At 48.8% G+C, this 16,614-nt stretch overlaps 1 protein-coding gene across 8 annotated transcripts in view; it reads left to right on the plus strand.

The window, feature by feature from the left end:
* Window positions 1-16,614, plus strand: part of CCDC30 (coiled-coil domain containing 30) — a 40,720-nt gene that overhangs the window by 1,653 nt on the left and 22,453 nt on the right. For 6 of the 8 annotated variants that reach the window (XM_064470354.1, XM_064470355.1, XM_064470356.1 and 3 more), the window contains exons 1-8: window positions 474-556; window positions 667-834; window positions 1,234-1,354; window positions 6,522-6,712; window positions 10,349-10,438; window positions 11,305-11,458; window positions 13,205-13,276; window positions 14,296-14,411. In XM_064470354.1, the coding sequence (XP_064326424.1) occupies window positions 533-556; window positions 667-834; window positions 1,234-1,354; window positions 6,522-6,712; window positions 10,349-10,438; window positions 11,305-11,458; window positions 13,205-13,276; window positions 14,296-14,411 (936 nt within the window). In that variant the 5' untranslated portion in view covers window positions 474-532. Of the gene's footprint in view, window positions 1-473; window positions 557-666; window positions 835-1,233; window positions 1,401-6,521; window positions 6,713-10,348; window positions 10,439-11,304; window positions 11,459-13,204; window positions 13,277-14,295; window positions 14,412-16,614 lie in introns of those variants that run through there. The other 2 variants (XM_064470358.1, XM_064470359.1) reach the window with 2 other exon arrangements.

A 16,614-nucleotide genomic window follows, 5' to 3' on the forward strand; every position in this document is an offset into this window, starting at 1 on the left:
GCCATCCTCTTGCGCCATGCCTTCAGCCCGTGACTCAGCTCTGCAGGATGAAGCCTTCTTGACCTTGCAGTTCCTCCATGTCAGCCTCGTGTAGGTGCTTGTGTCGCTTTGGGGGAAGCCCTTCGTCTCCAAGCAGCTTTGCCTTGTGTTTAGAAGAAAAATGGGAAAAACCACGGGCCCTCTTTGCCGGGTTTTTTGGGCTATCGGGCGTGGCTCGGCAGGTCCTTTGGTTGCGCAATGGACTCGAAGCAGTGGCCTGGTGAAGGCGCCGTAGCCCGAAATGCCCCTGGTTTTATGGCCAGGAGGGGGACGGGCCTTCCTCGGTCACCGGAGGAGCGGAGCCACCGCGCCGGTGGGTGCCGCGGCCCCGCCGGGTGGGGGGCGGGGCCTTGGGCGACGGGGCGTGTCCCAACGAGCGAAGAGGCGTGGCTTAGGCGCGGGGGGCGAGGCCTCCTGGCGGTCCGAGGGGCGGGGCGCCGGCGGCCGCCGGTTGCCATGGCGGCGGGAGGGGCCGGGCCCGGGCCCGCGCCGCATGGAGGCGGCCGCCGCCGCCCCGGTGGGTGCCCGGGAGGCGGGGTAGGGGGGTGTCGGTCCGCCGCATTCCCCCCCCCCCAACGCTCCCTCCCGCGGCCCCCGCCGCTCATGGCTCCTCTCGGTTCCCCGCAGGCGGAGACCCCGGTACCGGCAGAGACCGTCCGCCGCTGGCTGCAGGCGGAGGGCGCCGACCCCGCCGCCCCGGCCGAGGAGCAGCTGGGCCTGGCCTGGCGGCTGCTGCGGCGCGCCGAGGCCCGGCTCGGCGACCTGGAGCAGCGGCGGGCCGAGGAGATGAGAGACGTAAGGGCGGGCCGGGAGAAGGGGCCGGAGTCACCGGGGCCGGGCCGGGGCGCCCCCTTCCCGCCCGTGCAGCAGCCGCGGCCTCACGGCGCTCCCCGCTTTCCTCCCGCCCTCAGGAGCTCACGGCCCTGCGGCCCGGGCCTCGCGTGGGGCACCGGAGAGCACCCAGCATCTCCCACAGAGCGCCCCGCATCCCAGCACCGCCGTACCGCCACCCCTCCCGCCTTCCAGGCCTTGCAGTCAAGTGTTTAACACCCCCAGATGTTACAAAAGCATAAAGAAGTAGCGTCCTACAAACGTTTGAGGCTATTCTGTAAATACTGGGGGATCGAGAGCTATCTGTGCCGGCCAGGCGTTGGTACAGATGCTCGGGTATAGCCGTGTTTTCTTTATTCCTAGGTGGAGAGCTATGTGGGCCACGTCCGTACCCTGACGGAGGAGCGGGACGCTATCACCACCGAGTATGAAAAAGAAAACGAACAGCTCAGGCTTGAGCTGTCGCAGCTGCGGCTGCAGCAGGGTAATCCTTTCCCTCCGAACCATGGTCTGAGGAGATGCGTTAGCAGGTAGCGGCGTACGGGTCTTTCGGCAGAGCTGGTTTAAAGCCTCTTTGAGAGCAGAGCAGTGGTTCTTAGTGAGTTCTGCCAGATCGGCGCACGTGGTGTGTTGTTTGGGAGGTTGGCAGAAGCGTTAATGAAATATTAGAACCGATTTGTAATTGATTTAGAGGCTCTTGTCTGCTTTAACTGCCTTGATTCAGCCGGTCAGGCAGTTTCCCACCATGTGTGGCTCCGTTTTTGCAGTTTTCCAGAGGCTGTCTGAAGAATAGAACTGACGGTGCTCTTTGTTTCCCAACTCTAAATTATTTGGCCGTGGCCCCTCGGGGAGCTGAGTGTTGAGCTGAGCTCCCACTGAAGCCAGTGAATTTGCTGTTGGCTTTGGTTTAGATAAAGTCCACGTTTTTGAAAACAACTTTGAAGGATGGTGGTATGTTTGTGATGGTGATTCAAAACCCGTCCTGTGCACTTATTTTAGTGTAGTCATTTTATTTTCAACAAATTCTTTCACTTCAGATGATTTGCTTTCTCAAACCCTGGAATCACCTCCAGTAAGGGCAAATAGGTTTTGCTGTTCTTGACTTTCTTCAGTCTTCCTAGTCTTCCGTTGTGCCTTGAGTACTGCTGATCGCACACCGTTATTGTTAACTCCTCCTTTTGTGGTGTGTGTTATCCTGGGCTTAAGGTGAATTTGGGGGTGATAGCACAGCTTGAACTGTTTCTTTGTTATGCATGCTTTATCTGGGGAGGCAAATATAGGAATTTGGAGAAACTGATTGCAATTTTGAGTCTCTGGTTCAGTTTTGGCCAGCCTGCGGGTTTCAGGGAGCACATCTGATGGCAAAACTTCTCGAAGATGGGTGTGCTTAAGCACTGCCTGAAAATATGGTTCCTCTGGGCACTTAAAGCCATCGTTCAGCATTGAAAATGCTGGTATGCAAGGGCTTCAAAGACTAATGAGCCCCCCAGAGCATTGCTGTGGCGGAAAACTTTATTACTGGTTCTTCTCTCAGCTTCCCCACGAGGTGGCAGACGAAGGACAGAGATGTCCCAAAAGCTGGCTTTGCATTTATTTCCTCACAGTGGCTCTGCTCCTTTAGACTTTTTCCTTTTTTTTTTTTTTTGAGGATTCTTGTGGCTGTTGAGCAAGGATTAATGCTCGCGTGGAAGCAGAGGTCTGTGTCCATTGCCCTCGTGGGTTGTTAATTGCGACCAAACCGTCCCCGAGGGGTTTTTGCGGTTCTGTGGTGCTTTGGTGCCAGATGGTGTTTCTGAGCAGCTTTCTGGGGGAGTTTGCTTTGGGATATCACTGTCAGACTTTGGTTTTTAAGACTTGTTATTACCGTACTGATGGCATTAGCTGCGGTCCTGTGGTGTGCATTGATAATTGAGTGGTCTGGGCAGTGGGTGAAACCCTGCCTTCCAGCAGGCCGTCCTCCGCAGTGAGGGACATCAGCCCTGATGTGTTCTGGGATGGTTGTAGGTCATTTTCTTGAGGGAGAAGCCTTTTGCTTCATAGGTCAGCCTTTTCACAAAACAAAACAACCCACTGGCCGTCTCTGGCACAGAGAGGATGGGTGTGCTTGTGCTTGATCAAAGATTTCTGTCAGGCCTTTTTCTGCTCCAGGTCTCCAAGGTACCTCTGCCACAGGGTTTGGTGCTGCATCGCTGTGTCTATTCCCTGGGCCTCTGTTTTCCATCAGAGTTTGTGCAAACCAGCCCAGAGATGCCTCCTGAGCCCTGTGCGGTGCAGGACAGGCTGAAGGTCTTGAAGTAGGTCCCACTCCCCCTCTCATTTTTGCAGGGCAAAATGTTATTTTATTATTTTGCTGGTTGTCTTTAGTAGGACCAAGATGATACTGCAGATGAGGTTGGAAGCAGGGCTGGAGAAGGACCTTGTGGAAAGGCAGACCCCAATCTAAGGGGATTGTTAAACAAAATGTGGGGGAGGCAAGAACAGGTGGTGGTAGGGAGCTTTTGGGAGGCTTGAAATGGTAATGACTTCAGATGGGAAAGGGCAGATGAGGACAGAGGCTGGTTCGAGCCCGTGGTACAAAGGAGGGGCCTGACCTGTGAACAGTGACGTGCACGTGGACAGGATCTGTCCTGATCTTGCTTGTAGTGACAGTTGGGAGTTCCAGCTCTGGGGAGCCGAGGGGTCTGGAAGGGAAGAGGCAAAGGCTTGGGTAAACGCGGGAGGTTGCTTGGGTGGGCTCTCAGGGCTGACCATGCTCCCTCTTCCAAAAGCAAACAAACAGATCTGGAGCTCTGCTTGGTCCCGAGGGTCGCTGGGAGGAATTAGATCTGCTAAAAGCTGTTTCTGGTGATAAAAAGTAAGTTTCTGCTTACACGTTTTCTTCTGGCCTGGAATGCGCTTGAAGGGTTACTGTGGAGAGCAGCCACTGCTGGTTTTATGTTGGGCTATTGATCTGAGCTTTACCTCATTTGGTACCTCTGCCCAGAGTGAAATTTTTCCTTTCCTCGAGGCAGTTCGTAATCTGTTTCCGATGGTTCATGTCGAATACGCCTCAGTGTTTTTGGAGGGCAGATCGATAACTCACGCGCTGGGTTACCAAAAGCCTTTCTGAAAAACAAATGTAATGGCAGTAGAGCACAACGCTGTGGGGGGCTTGCCTTGATTTGTTTAAAAAGTGAAACAAAAAGAATAAATGGTTGTGGCCTGAGCTTGTTTATTTTAAGAGCTCTGTCGCTTAAACATACCCAGGGTGGACGAGAGGATGCAGCTTCTGTCGTGGGTGTGAGGGTACCGGTGAGCTGCTTATTTTGGAGAAACTTGCTGGGGTAAGAGGCCTTTGCAAATACAAAACTGGCTTCCAAAGAAGCAAGTGCGGAGGCGGCGCAGGAGATGGCTGGGGGGGCGTGTCGGTGCGGTGGTACAACGTTGCTCGCATGAGGTGTTTGCCCTTCTCAAATGGGACGTGTTGGATGTGGTAGGGAAGGTGTTCGAGATACTCCTAAGGAATTAGTGGGCTTTTACAAGCAGGTGGTCTGTGCTGTGGAGGGCAGACTCCCCTCATCCTCCCAAATCCTTTTCTTCTTCAGCCTGGGGAAAATTTCTGGGTCTTGCTACCCCAAACTGTGCTGCTTAGGTGTAGGGGGAAGTACTTGAAAATAAAACTGTCAGCGTAGGAGCTGCCATGTGAGTTCAGAGCATTGTCCCTAAAGGGAGATGGTTGTCCCATTTTTGGCCATAAAGCAGAGCAGCTTTCAGCTTATTTTAGATGCGATTTGGCAAAACTGGGAGGAAACTGCAAGGTAAGGGGGATTTTTCAGTTGAGCACGAGCTGTGGACTCTTCATAATGCATATGGAGCAAGCGGCCAGCTATTTTTAAACTCCAAAACGCCATATTTTGCTCTGCTTCATGGAGGAAAGCTGCAAGTCAGCCATGTTTGACATCTTCATTGAACAGTGTGTAATTTGTAACCAGAGGGGAGGGCGAACGGGAAACCGCAGGGTGTTTTCCATCCACAGGGCTGGACAGAGCTGGCTGCAAAATGCAGAGTGGAAACATGTGATTGATTTGAGCCTTAGGATGTGATTGCACTGGGTCCTCTGTTAAATCCAGTGTATGGAAGTGAGGAACAGACTTGTCCAGAGCTGTGTGTGTATCCTGTGTAAGAGCATGAGGAGTATTTGCTCTGCTTAACTTCAGGTGTCTAACTCTAGCTCCCTAAGCAGTGAAAAGAGTGTGAATATCCCTTCTTCCTCCATATGAAACCCACAACTCCCCCCAGTTCCCACCCTACGGCGCTTGGAAACCTTTATAATCTGGTTTGGGCTACAAATTGGAAGCAGGGTTTGTTGGTTTTCTTTTTAATATGAACTACATAGGGAGGTTTTGAAAAACCCTTCCTTATCTTAACAAGCCATTGGATCCAGTGCTGCAGCCCCAACCACATGGGAGACCAAAGGTTCCTCATAATCTCCTGCCAGATAAATTTCCAGCCATGCAAATGAGGGGCTTTTTTTTAACAACTGTTTGTTGCACAAAGACAACAGTGCCTAACCATAAATCAACTTCTCCTGCAAGTGCTGTTGTCATCTAGAATCATAGAATAGAATCATTAATGTTGGAAAAGACCTCTAGGATCAGCAAGTCCAACCGCTGATCAAGTCCAAACTATTTGCCTTGGAGGCCATTGAATCTTGAAGTTTTTCCCGGTACACAGTCTTCCTAGCTATAATTTTGGGTAAATGGTGAAGAGTTGACGGTTTAATTCCAAAAGGAATTTTTAATCCTACAGGAGACCTTCAAACAACAGGTCTGTGTTAGCAGAAGCAGGCCTTGGCCTGGGTTTGTGGCTGGTTTTGGAGGAATGGGTCAGGATTGCTCTTCAGGGAGTGATTTCTGGAGTCATGTTTTAAGAAGTACTCTGAGTCCCTCTGTGCCCACGGGGCGCTGTTTCTCCAACTGCTTCAGGCTCTTGCTGGTTCCTCGCCGTATCATACCATATCACGTGTGATCCAACAGCCCGGCCTCCACCACGGGCTGTGCACGATGCACCAGGTGCTGCTGTGCATCGCTGCTGTGTGTGCGTAAAAATAAGGTATTCAGACCCACCTCCCCACCAGACAGTCCTTAGGGAAACAGTGATGTTCTGCTTATATAAGTGATAGGGTGTTTTGTGTCTCTTCTTCCAAATAAAAGGTCTATGTGATTGCCGGTCCGTCTGGTGTCTCTCAATCTGTTGCTTAATTTCCACCAAACTGTATTAAGGGGTGGAAGGGTTGGGGATAACCAAGTTGGTGAAACTTAGCTGCTGGGTTGAGGAAAATGGTTGTAGTAACTCTCCCACTGACAGCAAGGCAGGAGAACTCAGTCGAGGCGCAGCAGGTCCTGTCCCTTGCTGGCAGGCAGGGTCGCGGGTGTGAGCAGGAACGCTGGGGCAGAGCAGCAACATCAGGACAGTGGGAATAGGGCTGAGATAAGAACAGGGATAGGAGGCAGAAAGGGAGCGGGGAAGCAGAAGAGACTACAAATGTTTTGTGAGCTGTTGGTGAGCTCCAGGGCTGTTGTGGTGGGGAGTGTTTAGAGGAGCTAGGATGCAGATCTAGAAGGAGGCGGGCTTCATTTGTTCTTCTGTTCACAGAAAGCCTTGTCTTGCAGAAGCCCAGCTGAAGGAGGTCGAGGAGATGCTGGAACAGGAAGGATTGTCCGAAATAGCTCACAGTAATGCCAGTGAACAGATTGCCTATTTACTGGTAGAAAGAACGACGCTCCTAGAGAAACTGGAGATCGCGGATCAGAAGTTGAATTCACACAGCTACGTAGACAGGCTGTGTGCGGCACAGCTTCAGGTACCTCCCGCTTTAGCTGCTCAGGCTGACTGGAAGCATGCTGCGGAAAAGGTTGTCTTTGAGATGTTTTTTTAAAGTCAAAATGTTTCTCCTGTCTATGAGGACATTGTGGATTCTTAATGCTGAAGCTGATTAAGAAATTTGACTTGCATATTTACACTTGATTTGCTCCCACATCTTGTGCAGCGATAGTGAATAGGATTAATTTTAAAATGTTGAAGAGTTTTTGATACATCTGGTCTGAGGATCTGCACCGGGTAATAATGACTTTCTACTAATCCAGACTTCCTGATGATCCAGTATTTAATTTCAGATGGCTGAGTTCCCCGAAAAGCATTAATTTAAGAAAAAAGCCTTCTCTCTACTTCAGGTGAGGTTAAAACTCATTCCCTTGTCTTCTAGCTGCTGAGCTGGAGAATGGAAGTTGACCAAACCTCTGGTTACAAACTGAGCTCAGTAAATGAATTTCACAGCATGACTTGATGATTGGCAGGTTAGAGAAGACCATCCGTATCTTGAGTTTGTTGCTTTCCAAGACTGAGGTGAAGAATGCTGCCAAATGGAGGAGGAGCAGCAGCTACTGCATGTTGGAGAGACAGTCTGTGACTGATCATCTCAGTTAGGGAGATCTCCCTCCCACCAAGGCCATTGATTTCCACCTGCTCCTCGATACGGCCATTTCACAGAACTGGAGCCCAGGAGCTGCTGTAGCTGTTTCTCCGGCATTGCTGTGCTTGCTGGCCTCATCCATAACTTTTTTCTGACAGCAATGGCTGTCGGATATACAGGAGCATAGAAATTGTTGCACTGGGTCAGGTCTAGAGCCTGATTAGCCCTGCGGTATTTGTGATACAGAGCATTAAGTTTTTTCTTTTTCCCAGTCGCCTTCTGCCACTCCAGAAGTGGCCGGGCCAGGCTGCCCCTCTGGAGGGAGCGGGGGTGCTCCTGCCTGGGGAACAGTGAGTGAGCTTAGGGGAGGAGGCTCCAGGCTGCGAGGCGGATGTGAGAGGGCCGGGAGCTGCAGGCCCTGCAAAGAGCAGCCAGCCAGGATTGACAGGAAAGCCCTCCCGGGGTCAGAGGGGACCAGCAGGGTTTGGTGACCTCTGAAGTTGGGCTTGGCTGGAAGCCAGGGGCTGCCTGCTGGGGCACAAGTAGGTAGAGAGCTTCTTGCTTCGCTTCTGTCTCATCTTCTGTCGCTGCCTTGAACTTTCTAGTGTTTTAAGTTTCTAGTTTTTCATTCTGATAAAACTGTTTTGGAGTTGAAGAGCTTCCTGGCCTTTTTTGGGCGAGCTCGCTGGAGGAGGGAGGCTCGGCTTGGTTTGAGCTGTGTTGTGCCATCTGGCCAGAAGCCAAATGCAAAACCTCGGAAGGCAGCGCCACGGGAGGGCAAATATGTCGTGGCAGTTCATCACAAATGCTCCCCTTGCCTCCAGTGGCATGCAGTGTCTGAACCAGGGGTGCTGTTGTTGGGTCTAGTTTTTTATTATTTTTTCCCTTCCATGAATTTGGCTGCTTGTTAAACCCATGTAGTTTTCTTACATCCTCAGCATCTCATAGCAAGGACTTTTGCAGTTCAGTTACTGTCACATGAAGGTTCCTTTGTTTCAACTTACCATCTCCTGGCTTCGTTCGAGGCTCTCCAGCTCTTGTATTAGGAGGCAGTGAACAATTGCCTTTTTGTCTGCCTTTTCTGTGCCACTTGGTATTTTACTGTCCTCAAGAGCATCCCTTTCTGGCTGGAGAGGCCTAGTCTGCCTAAATCTTGTAGGGTTGGGTGTCATTTGGGGTTCATCCATGGTACAATAACACCTTCAGATGTAAATATCCACCTTGGAATCAAAGAATCTGTTTGCAGTGAGGCAGAGAAACTTCCATGATACGCTGTCTCCCACTCTGGGACAGAAAATGCCTCTCTGCAAATCCTGAATAATCTGCCCGTGAACGCCTGTCACTTGATACAAATGTCTGCTGCGGGTTTTTTTTCTACAAAGCAGTCTAATAGAAACCCCACTATAGTTAAAAAGGGGAAGCAGAACTGCAACCTCACAATGAAATGCCGGGTAACCACTGCTTCTACCGAGCGTTTACCGGGTGTGATTGGATTTGCTCTTCCTTCAGTGCCAAGGGAAGTAGGGCCAGGTCAAATGAAGGGTGCAGATCCTGCAAGCCTGCCGTTGAATCCAAACCTCCTTGTGCGGAGCTCGTCCTTCTGAGGATGCAGCTGACTTGTCCTAGCAGTCCCCTCTCAGGATTGTTCTTTCTAATGATCCTGCAATAAACATGTTTCTGTAACAAGACTGGTCTTGAATGGCGGATGAAGATGGAGAGTGTTTTGTTGCAGCTGGGCTGGGCAAAGGGCAGAGCCGAGGCAAAGCCTTGTACGTGGAGAGAACATAGGCTGTCTGTGTGTGAGGAACGACGTGGAGTTTACTTGAATCCCTCCTGGTACGAGGTGCCACAGTCCCCTGGTAGGTGGACAGGCCTGTAACTACCTGACTTTTACCCAATATTCATGCAGATGTTTAGAGGAGTGAGGCTTATTAAAGGAAAAGGTATTCTTGCATGATCAAAACACATTATAAGCTTAATGCTCCTTGTTGCTAATCGAACACAACTTCTGTGCGGTTCATGTACATGGCACCTTTCTTTCTGTGTTTTTAAAACCAGGTGAAAGACATATTTTTCAGGAAAACAGTTTCTCTAAAGCAGACTGGTTTTTCTCCCCAGATGATGTCATTGCTGTCCATGCCTGTGAACTAGAAACTGTTGATTAAGCGCTCCATTGTTTGGGGTGGCATCACACTTGTCTTACAGAATCATTAGAGTCACAGCAGTGTTACAGGTTAATAGGTTAATTGCTCTCGTTACTCTGCTTACTGGAACGTGTAGCCTTTCTTATTCTCAAATGACCTGTTACGTGCTTGTTTTACTCTTAGACTGGAGGTCCAGATATGGTCCTGTCTGTTACAGAAATGAATGCAGCTTTTAGCTGGACTGCTCAAGCATAATTGATTTTTTTGATGCATCCTCGCTAATGCAGAAGGGTACAAACATGCGTCTTTGTGTAGTCACCTCTATTATATACATGGGGAAACGCTCTCCGAGCTCTGGTAGAAGGCATGGCATGTACAAGCGTGCTCACCTCTCTGGAGCCGAGGTGCAAAATATCCATGACAACCAACCCCCTGAGCATTAGCAAGCCCTTGATGCTGGTTCATGTGCGCAGGCTGCAGGGGAGCAGGAATCTGTTAACTTGATAAGTGGCTCGAAAGAGAGGGACATGGGGAAATAACCCAGTGTTACTCTGATGAAGTGAGTCAAGCATACTTGGCACCAACACATTTCTTTGGGCAAAGCCGAGCCCACAGGCTCAAAAAAGAAAAAGCCAAGGAGATCACAGGTTTTAGAAAAACCAGTAGTGAACCCCCAGAGTTCCCAGTACTAATGGAGAAAACAGGGATTTTCACAAGGATTTGGGGTAACTCTGGTTAAAACGTTCTCTTCAAATATAAGGTATGATTACAACCCCCCACATGTCAAGATAGGTTGAAACTGGAAATCCTACACGCTGGTGTCAGGATACATGGCAGCATGCTTTCTGGTGGTGCTGACTTGTTAACTCTCTTTCTGTGCAAGGATGAGTTTGATCACATTTGTCAGACGTTAGAAGACGAACTCCCACCACAGCATGAATCCACGCGGCTTGCTGGAGAGACAATTAATAAGGTAAAACATCTGCACATTTTCTTGCTGATGGCATGGCGTGTAGTCAAGATTTCAAGCAGTTGGTCTGTTCCTAAGCACGCTGTGAGTTTTTTAATTGTTTTTAGCTGATGGGATGTGAGTGAGCTCTGAACTTTGGGCTGCGCAACCACATCAGCCTGGGGGCAATGCATGAGTGAACTGCTTCTGCTGAGAGCCAGGGTTAACATCTCGCCAGCTTTGGGTCAGGGCTGGCCATGTAAGCACTCATGTGCCTTTGATGGTAGCCACAAAGAAGTGTCGTTGGAGATGAGTGGACCAAAGTTGAGGGGTGGAGAAATAGCTCTTTTTATATCAGCTGAAATGACTTTTCTGCAGAATCACGGGTCACTAGGACCAGTCTCTGGCTCCTGCGCTCTAGGAGCAAGTGGAGACTGGAAGAGGAGGTTAGCAGTGCCGGGCTGGCTTGGGGCTAGCTCTCACAACGGCCATGGGACCGCAAACGCGTGGAGTGGGCTTGTCCTTGGAGCAGCCTTTCACGGGGTGTGGTGGAGCCCTCCCCTTGGAAAACCTCATATATTTTGTGTTTGAAAATGCATCGTAATTAATGGCATTGTCTCAGGGAGAGAAAAACAGAGCCTTGTGTAGGGCAACAGGCACACCACGCAGTTCCACACCTGTGTTTTTGCACATGTCCATGGTGAAGAGGGTTATTGGCTGTGTGTCTGTCTCCTGCCTCTGCAGTGGCTTCCCCAAGCTCACCTGCTTTCTGTTTGTGTTGCCACCCTTGTTCTGGCGGGTCAGGAGCAGTGTGGAGGGGGGACCTGCCTTGGTCACATCACCGGGAGCGTTGTCTCATTTCCGTTGGAGCGTTAGCTCTTGTGTTTCAGTCCTACAGGGAAGAGCTGGAGAGGGAACAAGCATCACGTGCAAGAGTTGAACGAGATCTGGATGAGGCCACACAGAAGCTGATGGTGGCCCAGGAAGAGATCCGGAGGTTGACAGACGAGCTGGATGCACAAAGAAAGGAGCAGAGCAAAATAGGTAAGCGCTTCTCTTGTGGCCACTCCTCATTACTGGCCTGCACTTAGCCCACTCCTGGTTAGTGTAAGCCTTGCACTTCTCACCCAGGGGAGTGGGAGGCAGGCTGTCCTGTGCCCTCTCTGCTTGTAATTTGGAAAAATCAGTGTCAGATGTTAGCCTGGTACCTAGGAGATCCGAATGCCATCATTAATAGTCACAAATCAATTAATTCTGAGTGGGGAAAGCTGAGACATGGGGTTATCTGATCCCTGACTACAGCAGCAGGGTCTTGACTGGCTTCCTCTCCCTGGCTCACATATGGAGAGAAATTCGTGCCCCAGGAGGGGATGGAGAGGAAATGACGACTTGGTCCAAAATCAGAGTAGCTAAAACAGCATGTACACAGTGTTAGGACAGCTGGGCCGCTCTTCTCTAGGTTCTTCAGATGTTGCCTCGATAGGAGCCGTTAACAAGCGCTCATAACCGGAGCTTGTCAGCAGTCTTGAAGTGACTGGTTAGATTCTTATCACTGCTAATATTTGCTTAACCTCCTTATTGAAATAACTGTTGTTGACCAGCCCTTAAGTGTTAACATTTTTGTAAAATACTGACTATAAAAGTTAAAGGGTTTTCTGGAGGGAAATCAAACTACTTGGTAAAGCTCCTATCAGAGTAGTTCCTCAAGCCAGGTGCTTCACTGCTACTTCCTACAAGAGATTTCCTGAGCAAAACACTGTTTTCTGGATGCTTTTTCTCTGGGTTATTTACATTGTCCCAAAATCTGTGATGCAGAGTTTCAGTGGAGAACCCCAAAATGTGATAACACGCTCCTGCCCCATGTGCCTTTGCAGAGACTGATACACTTAAGGAGGCTGGTACCACCTGGGTACGGTTTATGTGTGAATCACAGGTCCTGATGCTGACCTCGCAGCTCACGCACAACACTCAGACCTAGCTAAACCTAGACCTAGCTAAACCTTCTAGCCAGCCTCCAAAAACATCGTTTACAGCCTTTTAATCAAAGGCAGGGAAATGAGCGCTCTGCAGGCGTCTGCTCTGTGTATCGATTGATCTGCGTACGCCCCTGGGGATGGGGCGAGCCCTGGGGATGGAGCGAGCGTGGTGTTGCAGCCTCCAAACAGTGCTGCTTCTCTGGATCACGGATGGGCTGCAGCATGCGACTGCTCTCAATGGATCGTAGTCTGCATGGGGAAATCTGTGCTTTATGGTTCTCGTAACTGTCAGGTGAACATAAGGCCTTCCAAACTGTGAGTAAGGGTTTAATGCTTGTTACGCTGGCGCAGTTTATTATGCTGTGAGTATTAGTGTGCAAAATTAGTGTTATAACATCTTAGCGGCTTCCCTGATGATGTATATCTGCATGCCTTTTCCTCCCGATGAGCTTCTGAGCCAACTGTTCTATAAATAAATTGCTTGTATAATAAAAACCTAAAATGAAATCTCTGATCCTTAGTAAAACTCCACTTAAACAGTGTATTTTGGCTCAATGATAACTTGCAGCTGCTTGCTTGGGTTGAAGAGAAAATATGAAATTGTTCCTGGCCAATTTGTAGCCCAGTTATTGGGTCTTTGGTGACGGTGAGCAGAGATTTTAAACTGTGTCTAGTGGTCTGCTGCATTAATTTATTTTTCTTTCATTTTCCTTCAACTGTATTTAACAAAGCGCATTAAAAATGTTGCTGAGTTTTGTGCTCAGAAGCATCCAAAGAGACTGCCACAGCACAACTTTCGCCATTATCCTTGTAGAATCAGACTCGTGGTCAGCCCTGCAAGCACCCGAGAGCCGGGAGGAAGGGGTGAATGCATGCAGAGAGAGTGGTAAGTCATGCTATGTACGAGCAGAGAAGATCCCGAGTTCTATCAAGGCTTTCTGTAGCGGTAAACAGGCTTTTCAGCAAAATGAGCACTTTGGTAGAAGGTGTTCCTTGCCTCTTATTTTAATGTACGAAACTGAAAATCCAACATCGAAATTCTTGTTTGAAACAGGGGTTTGGGCTTTGTGGGGTTTGGGTTTGGTGTTCCCCCGCCCCGAGATTGGGACCAAGAAAGAAGGTATGTTTTTATTTTTGCCTGAATAAAAGTCAAATTTAAGCGGAAATTTCCTGTGCCCGGCGTTAAGCTGAAAAGGGAAAAATCTTCGTTCACCTTTTCTGTAAGGAAAACTGTTTTCTCACTAGTTTTACTTGGGATTAGGATACCGGTGTATATATGGACACACTCTGTCAGGGTGCTCCTAACACAAATAGCTTTTCCGACTTCTTGCACTTGAAATACAAGATAGTCTGCATTCATCAGTGTGATGGTTGTGTACGTTTATTGACTCAGGCTTGAAGGGTTGGCATATGACCCGAAGTTTTGCAGTACTGGCCATTTCATAAACATTAATGCTAGCAGAGCACTGATGTGTTAACTGTGATCGTGTTTCTGCTTGCGGCAAGTTATGAATTTTATGATGAAAATAAGAAATACGGCTGTCTGGGTTTTTAAAGGCTCACCCTAGTTGGTTGTGAAACCCATACCTAAATACCTGAGGCATTTTCTGTGATGTAGAGGTAAACTGACTCCCTGGAATAACTGTGGAGAGACTGCTGTGCTCCTGTAATAAACATAGCGCTGCTATTGAGCTTGGATCTCCAGAAACATAAACCTCTGTTATCTGAGGAAGAGAATGTGTTCCCATATGTATGGGGAACTCGCTCCCCTCTCTATTGTCGCACGCGTTCACCTGTGCATAAGGGCAATGCAATTCCAGAAACACCGTTTGTGTGGTGGCTCCCCTCTGAGCTTGGCCAAGGTCCAAACTGGTGTTGGTGACCAGATTTTGTCGTTCTGTACAGACAGGACTGAGCTGCAGAAGGCCATGGAGCACAATAGCAGACTGGACAAGGAAATCCTGGCGCTGCGAGCACGGGTCCAAACGCTCGACTTGGAAAGAAAAGCGTTCCTCGATCTGGTGAGTACCCGTCTCCTGCTGCTGGGTCTCCTGCTCTGCCATGGCACCAAGGGGCCTCTGCGTGGCCAGCACTCCTGGGCTGGCTCCTGACATTCAGCCCTACTCCTTAAACCCCCGCCACCTCTCTCTTTCCCCTCGCTTTTCTATAGCGAGTCTTTCTAGAACTGTGGTTCTGATGTTTCAGGGCTCATGGAGTAACAAACTTTGGGGAAACAGGCAGAATAAATAACCAAAGAGTGTTTTAAAGCAGCTGCTGTTGCTGCAGCCCTGAAAAAAAAATTCAGCTCTCCTAGCATCCTTCGGTGCTTCGCCGAACGCAGAGGGGCTGTGCCCGCTCGCTGAGTACGTGCTGCGGGGCTGGCAGCTTAGAGCCCTGGGACACGTTTCCCTGTGCCCAGGGTACAGGATCAGCTCGATGCTTTCTGTTCCTGGTCAGCGCTTGAACAAATCAAGAGGGTAAATGGAGTAAGCAATAAATATTTCTACCTTTTCTTGGGGACCGTTGTTAAAGACAGCGAATAAGTTTAGTCTAAAACCCAATGCTAGCTATCTTCTAAAGAATTTTAAAATTATGCTCGTGTTTTGATACCTCTCAGCTTCTTTGGCGTTTTAATGTGGCTACGTTGATTTGCTCAGTAGAAGATAAACTTATTCCTTTTCATTTTGCATGGGCTTTCTTAAGTGGATGCCATTACTATTAGTTCAGTGTGTGACATAATAAGTTTAGGATTCTCTAAATACAATAATCTTTATCAACAAGATAGTTCCTTACGGAGATTGCCAATACTGAATTAATATAACAATCTGTTTTCCATTAAAATGTGTCATTTAGCACAAACACTGTTTCTGTTCTTAACTCTCAAACTCCCTATATCAGTCCATCAGCAGCCTATAAGTGGTTGCCAGCCAGTCGATAATTACTTATACCATCCCAGCACAGATAGCTCAGCAGCTCTCTTGCGGGTCTCTTGGATTAAAATGAGTATTTTTAAATTAATGTAAGAATCTCTGAGAACACCATGCCCATCTCTTCACGATAATATCAAAGACTTACTTGCTTGAATATAATTTATTCACATTTGAGGATTTAAAAATTTTACTATGTAGTTCTGTTCCTTGTGCTTAAAAGAAGATGCTGGTTCTTCCTTAGCGTAGTGTCTAAGCATATTTGTGATCTCAAACCTTGTATTTACAGGACAGCCTGTTCCTGGGTCTGCAAAAGAAGGTTTCATTCATGTTCCTTGGTTTACATTTTTTTAAATTCCAAATAACATTTTCTTTGCTTTAGGACATCGATTCTTTCAGTCACTATGTATACATACACGTACGTGTGTGTATATGTATTTTTAATATATATATTAAAAAAGAAATATATATACACAAAAAATATTCAGACCCATGTAAGGTATTGTTTTCTCTGTATGGAAGAAAAATGTAGCCAGACTGAGATCACTTCCAACCATCTGTGCTGTTAAGCTAAAAGCAAATCACCTTTATTCCTTAGGAATGAGGCTGAACTGTTGGCATAGAAGTTAGAAAACCCTGATTTTTCATTTGTAGAAGCTGAAAGTGTACTTTATTATGAGCCACGGGAATTCTGCACCCTGAAGTCTTCCTTTTTTCTGCCTGTGTGTTATGGACGGCCGGGTGAGGAGTGGGCTGGCCACTTGGCTCTGCTTTGGTGGTCTGTGGGACACTGACCTTGTCCCTGCCGTGTGCTCCGCCAGTTGGAGTACTGAGCCTTCACCGTGCAGGGTCCGGTGTCTGTGTGGCAGACGTGAGTCTGGGTGGGCTCTGCAGGTGTGTGGGTGTGGATGGAGGTGAGCATGAGGCTGAAGGAAGGAAAAATGCATGCTGAGAGGGTGGTGTGTGAAAGCTTTGCAATGGCTGATAGCTCCGGAGACCAGCAGCGCTGTTAGATCTGTAAAAAATGGCAAGCCAGTGGTTCGCTGAACCTGCGCAAGGTCCCTGGCATCGACTGCAGGAGGCTCAGGTGGCATCCACATGTGCTGCTGGGCACGCTTGAAGAGTTGGGGATCATATCTGCACCTGGCGAAGGTGAGCACTGTCAGCAGGACTTCAGGAACACCCATCCCGAGCCAAGAGTGAGTGTGCGATGTGAGCGGTTCCCTGCTATCGACAACAGCAAAGGCTAAAAGGTGCCCTCAGAAATAGCGGCTGTCATCTCTCTACCCCTCTGCAC

Source organism: Phalacrocorax carbo, chromosome 20, assembly GCF_963921805.1.
Source record: "Phalacrocorax carbo chromosome 20, bPhaCar2.1, whole genome shotgun sequence".
NCBI lineage: Eukaryota > Metazoa > Chordata > Aves > Suliformes > Phalacrocoracidae > Phalacrocorax > Phalacrocorax carbo.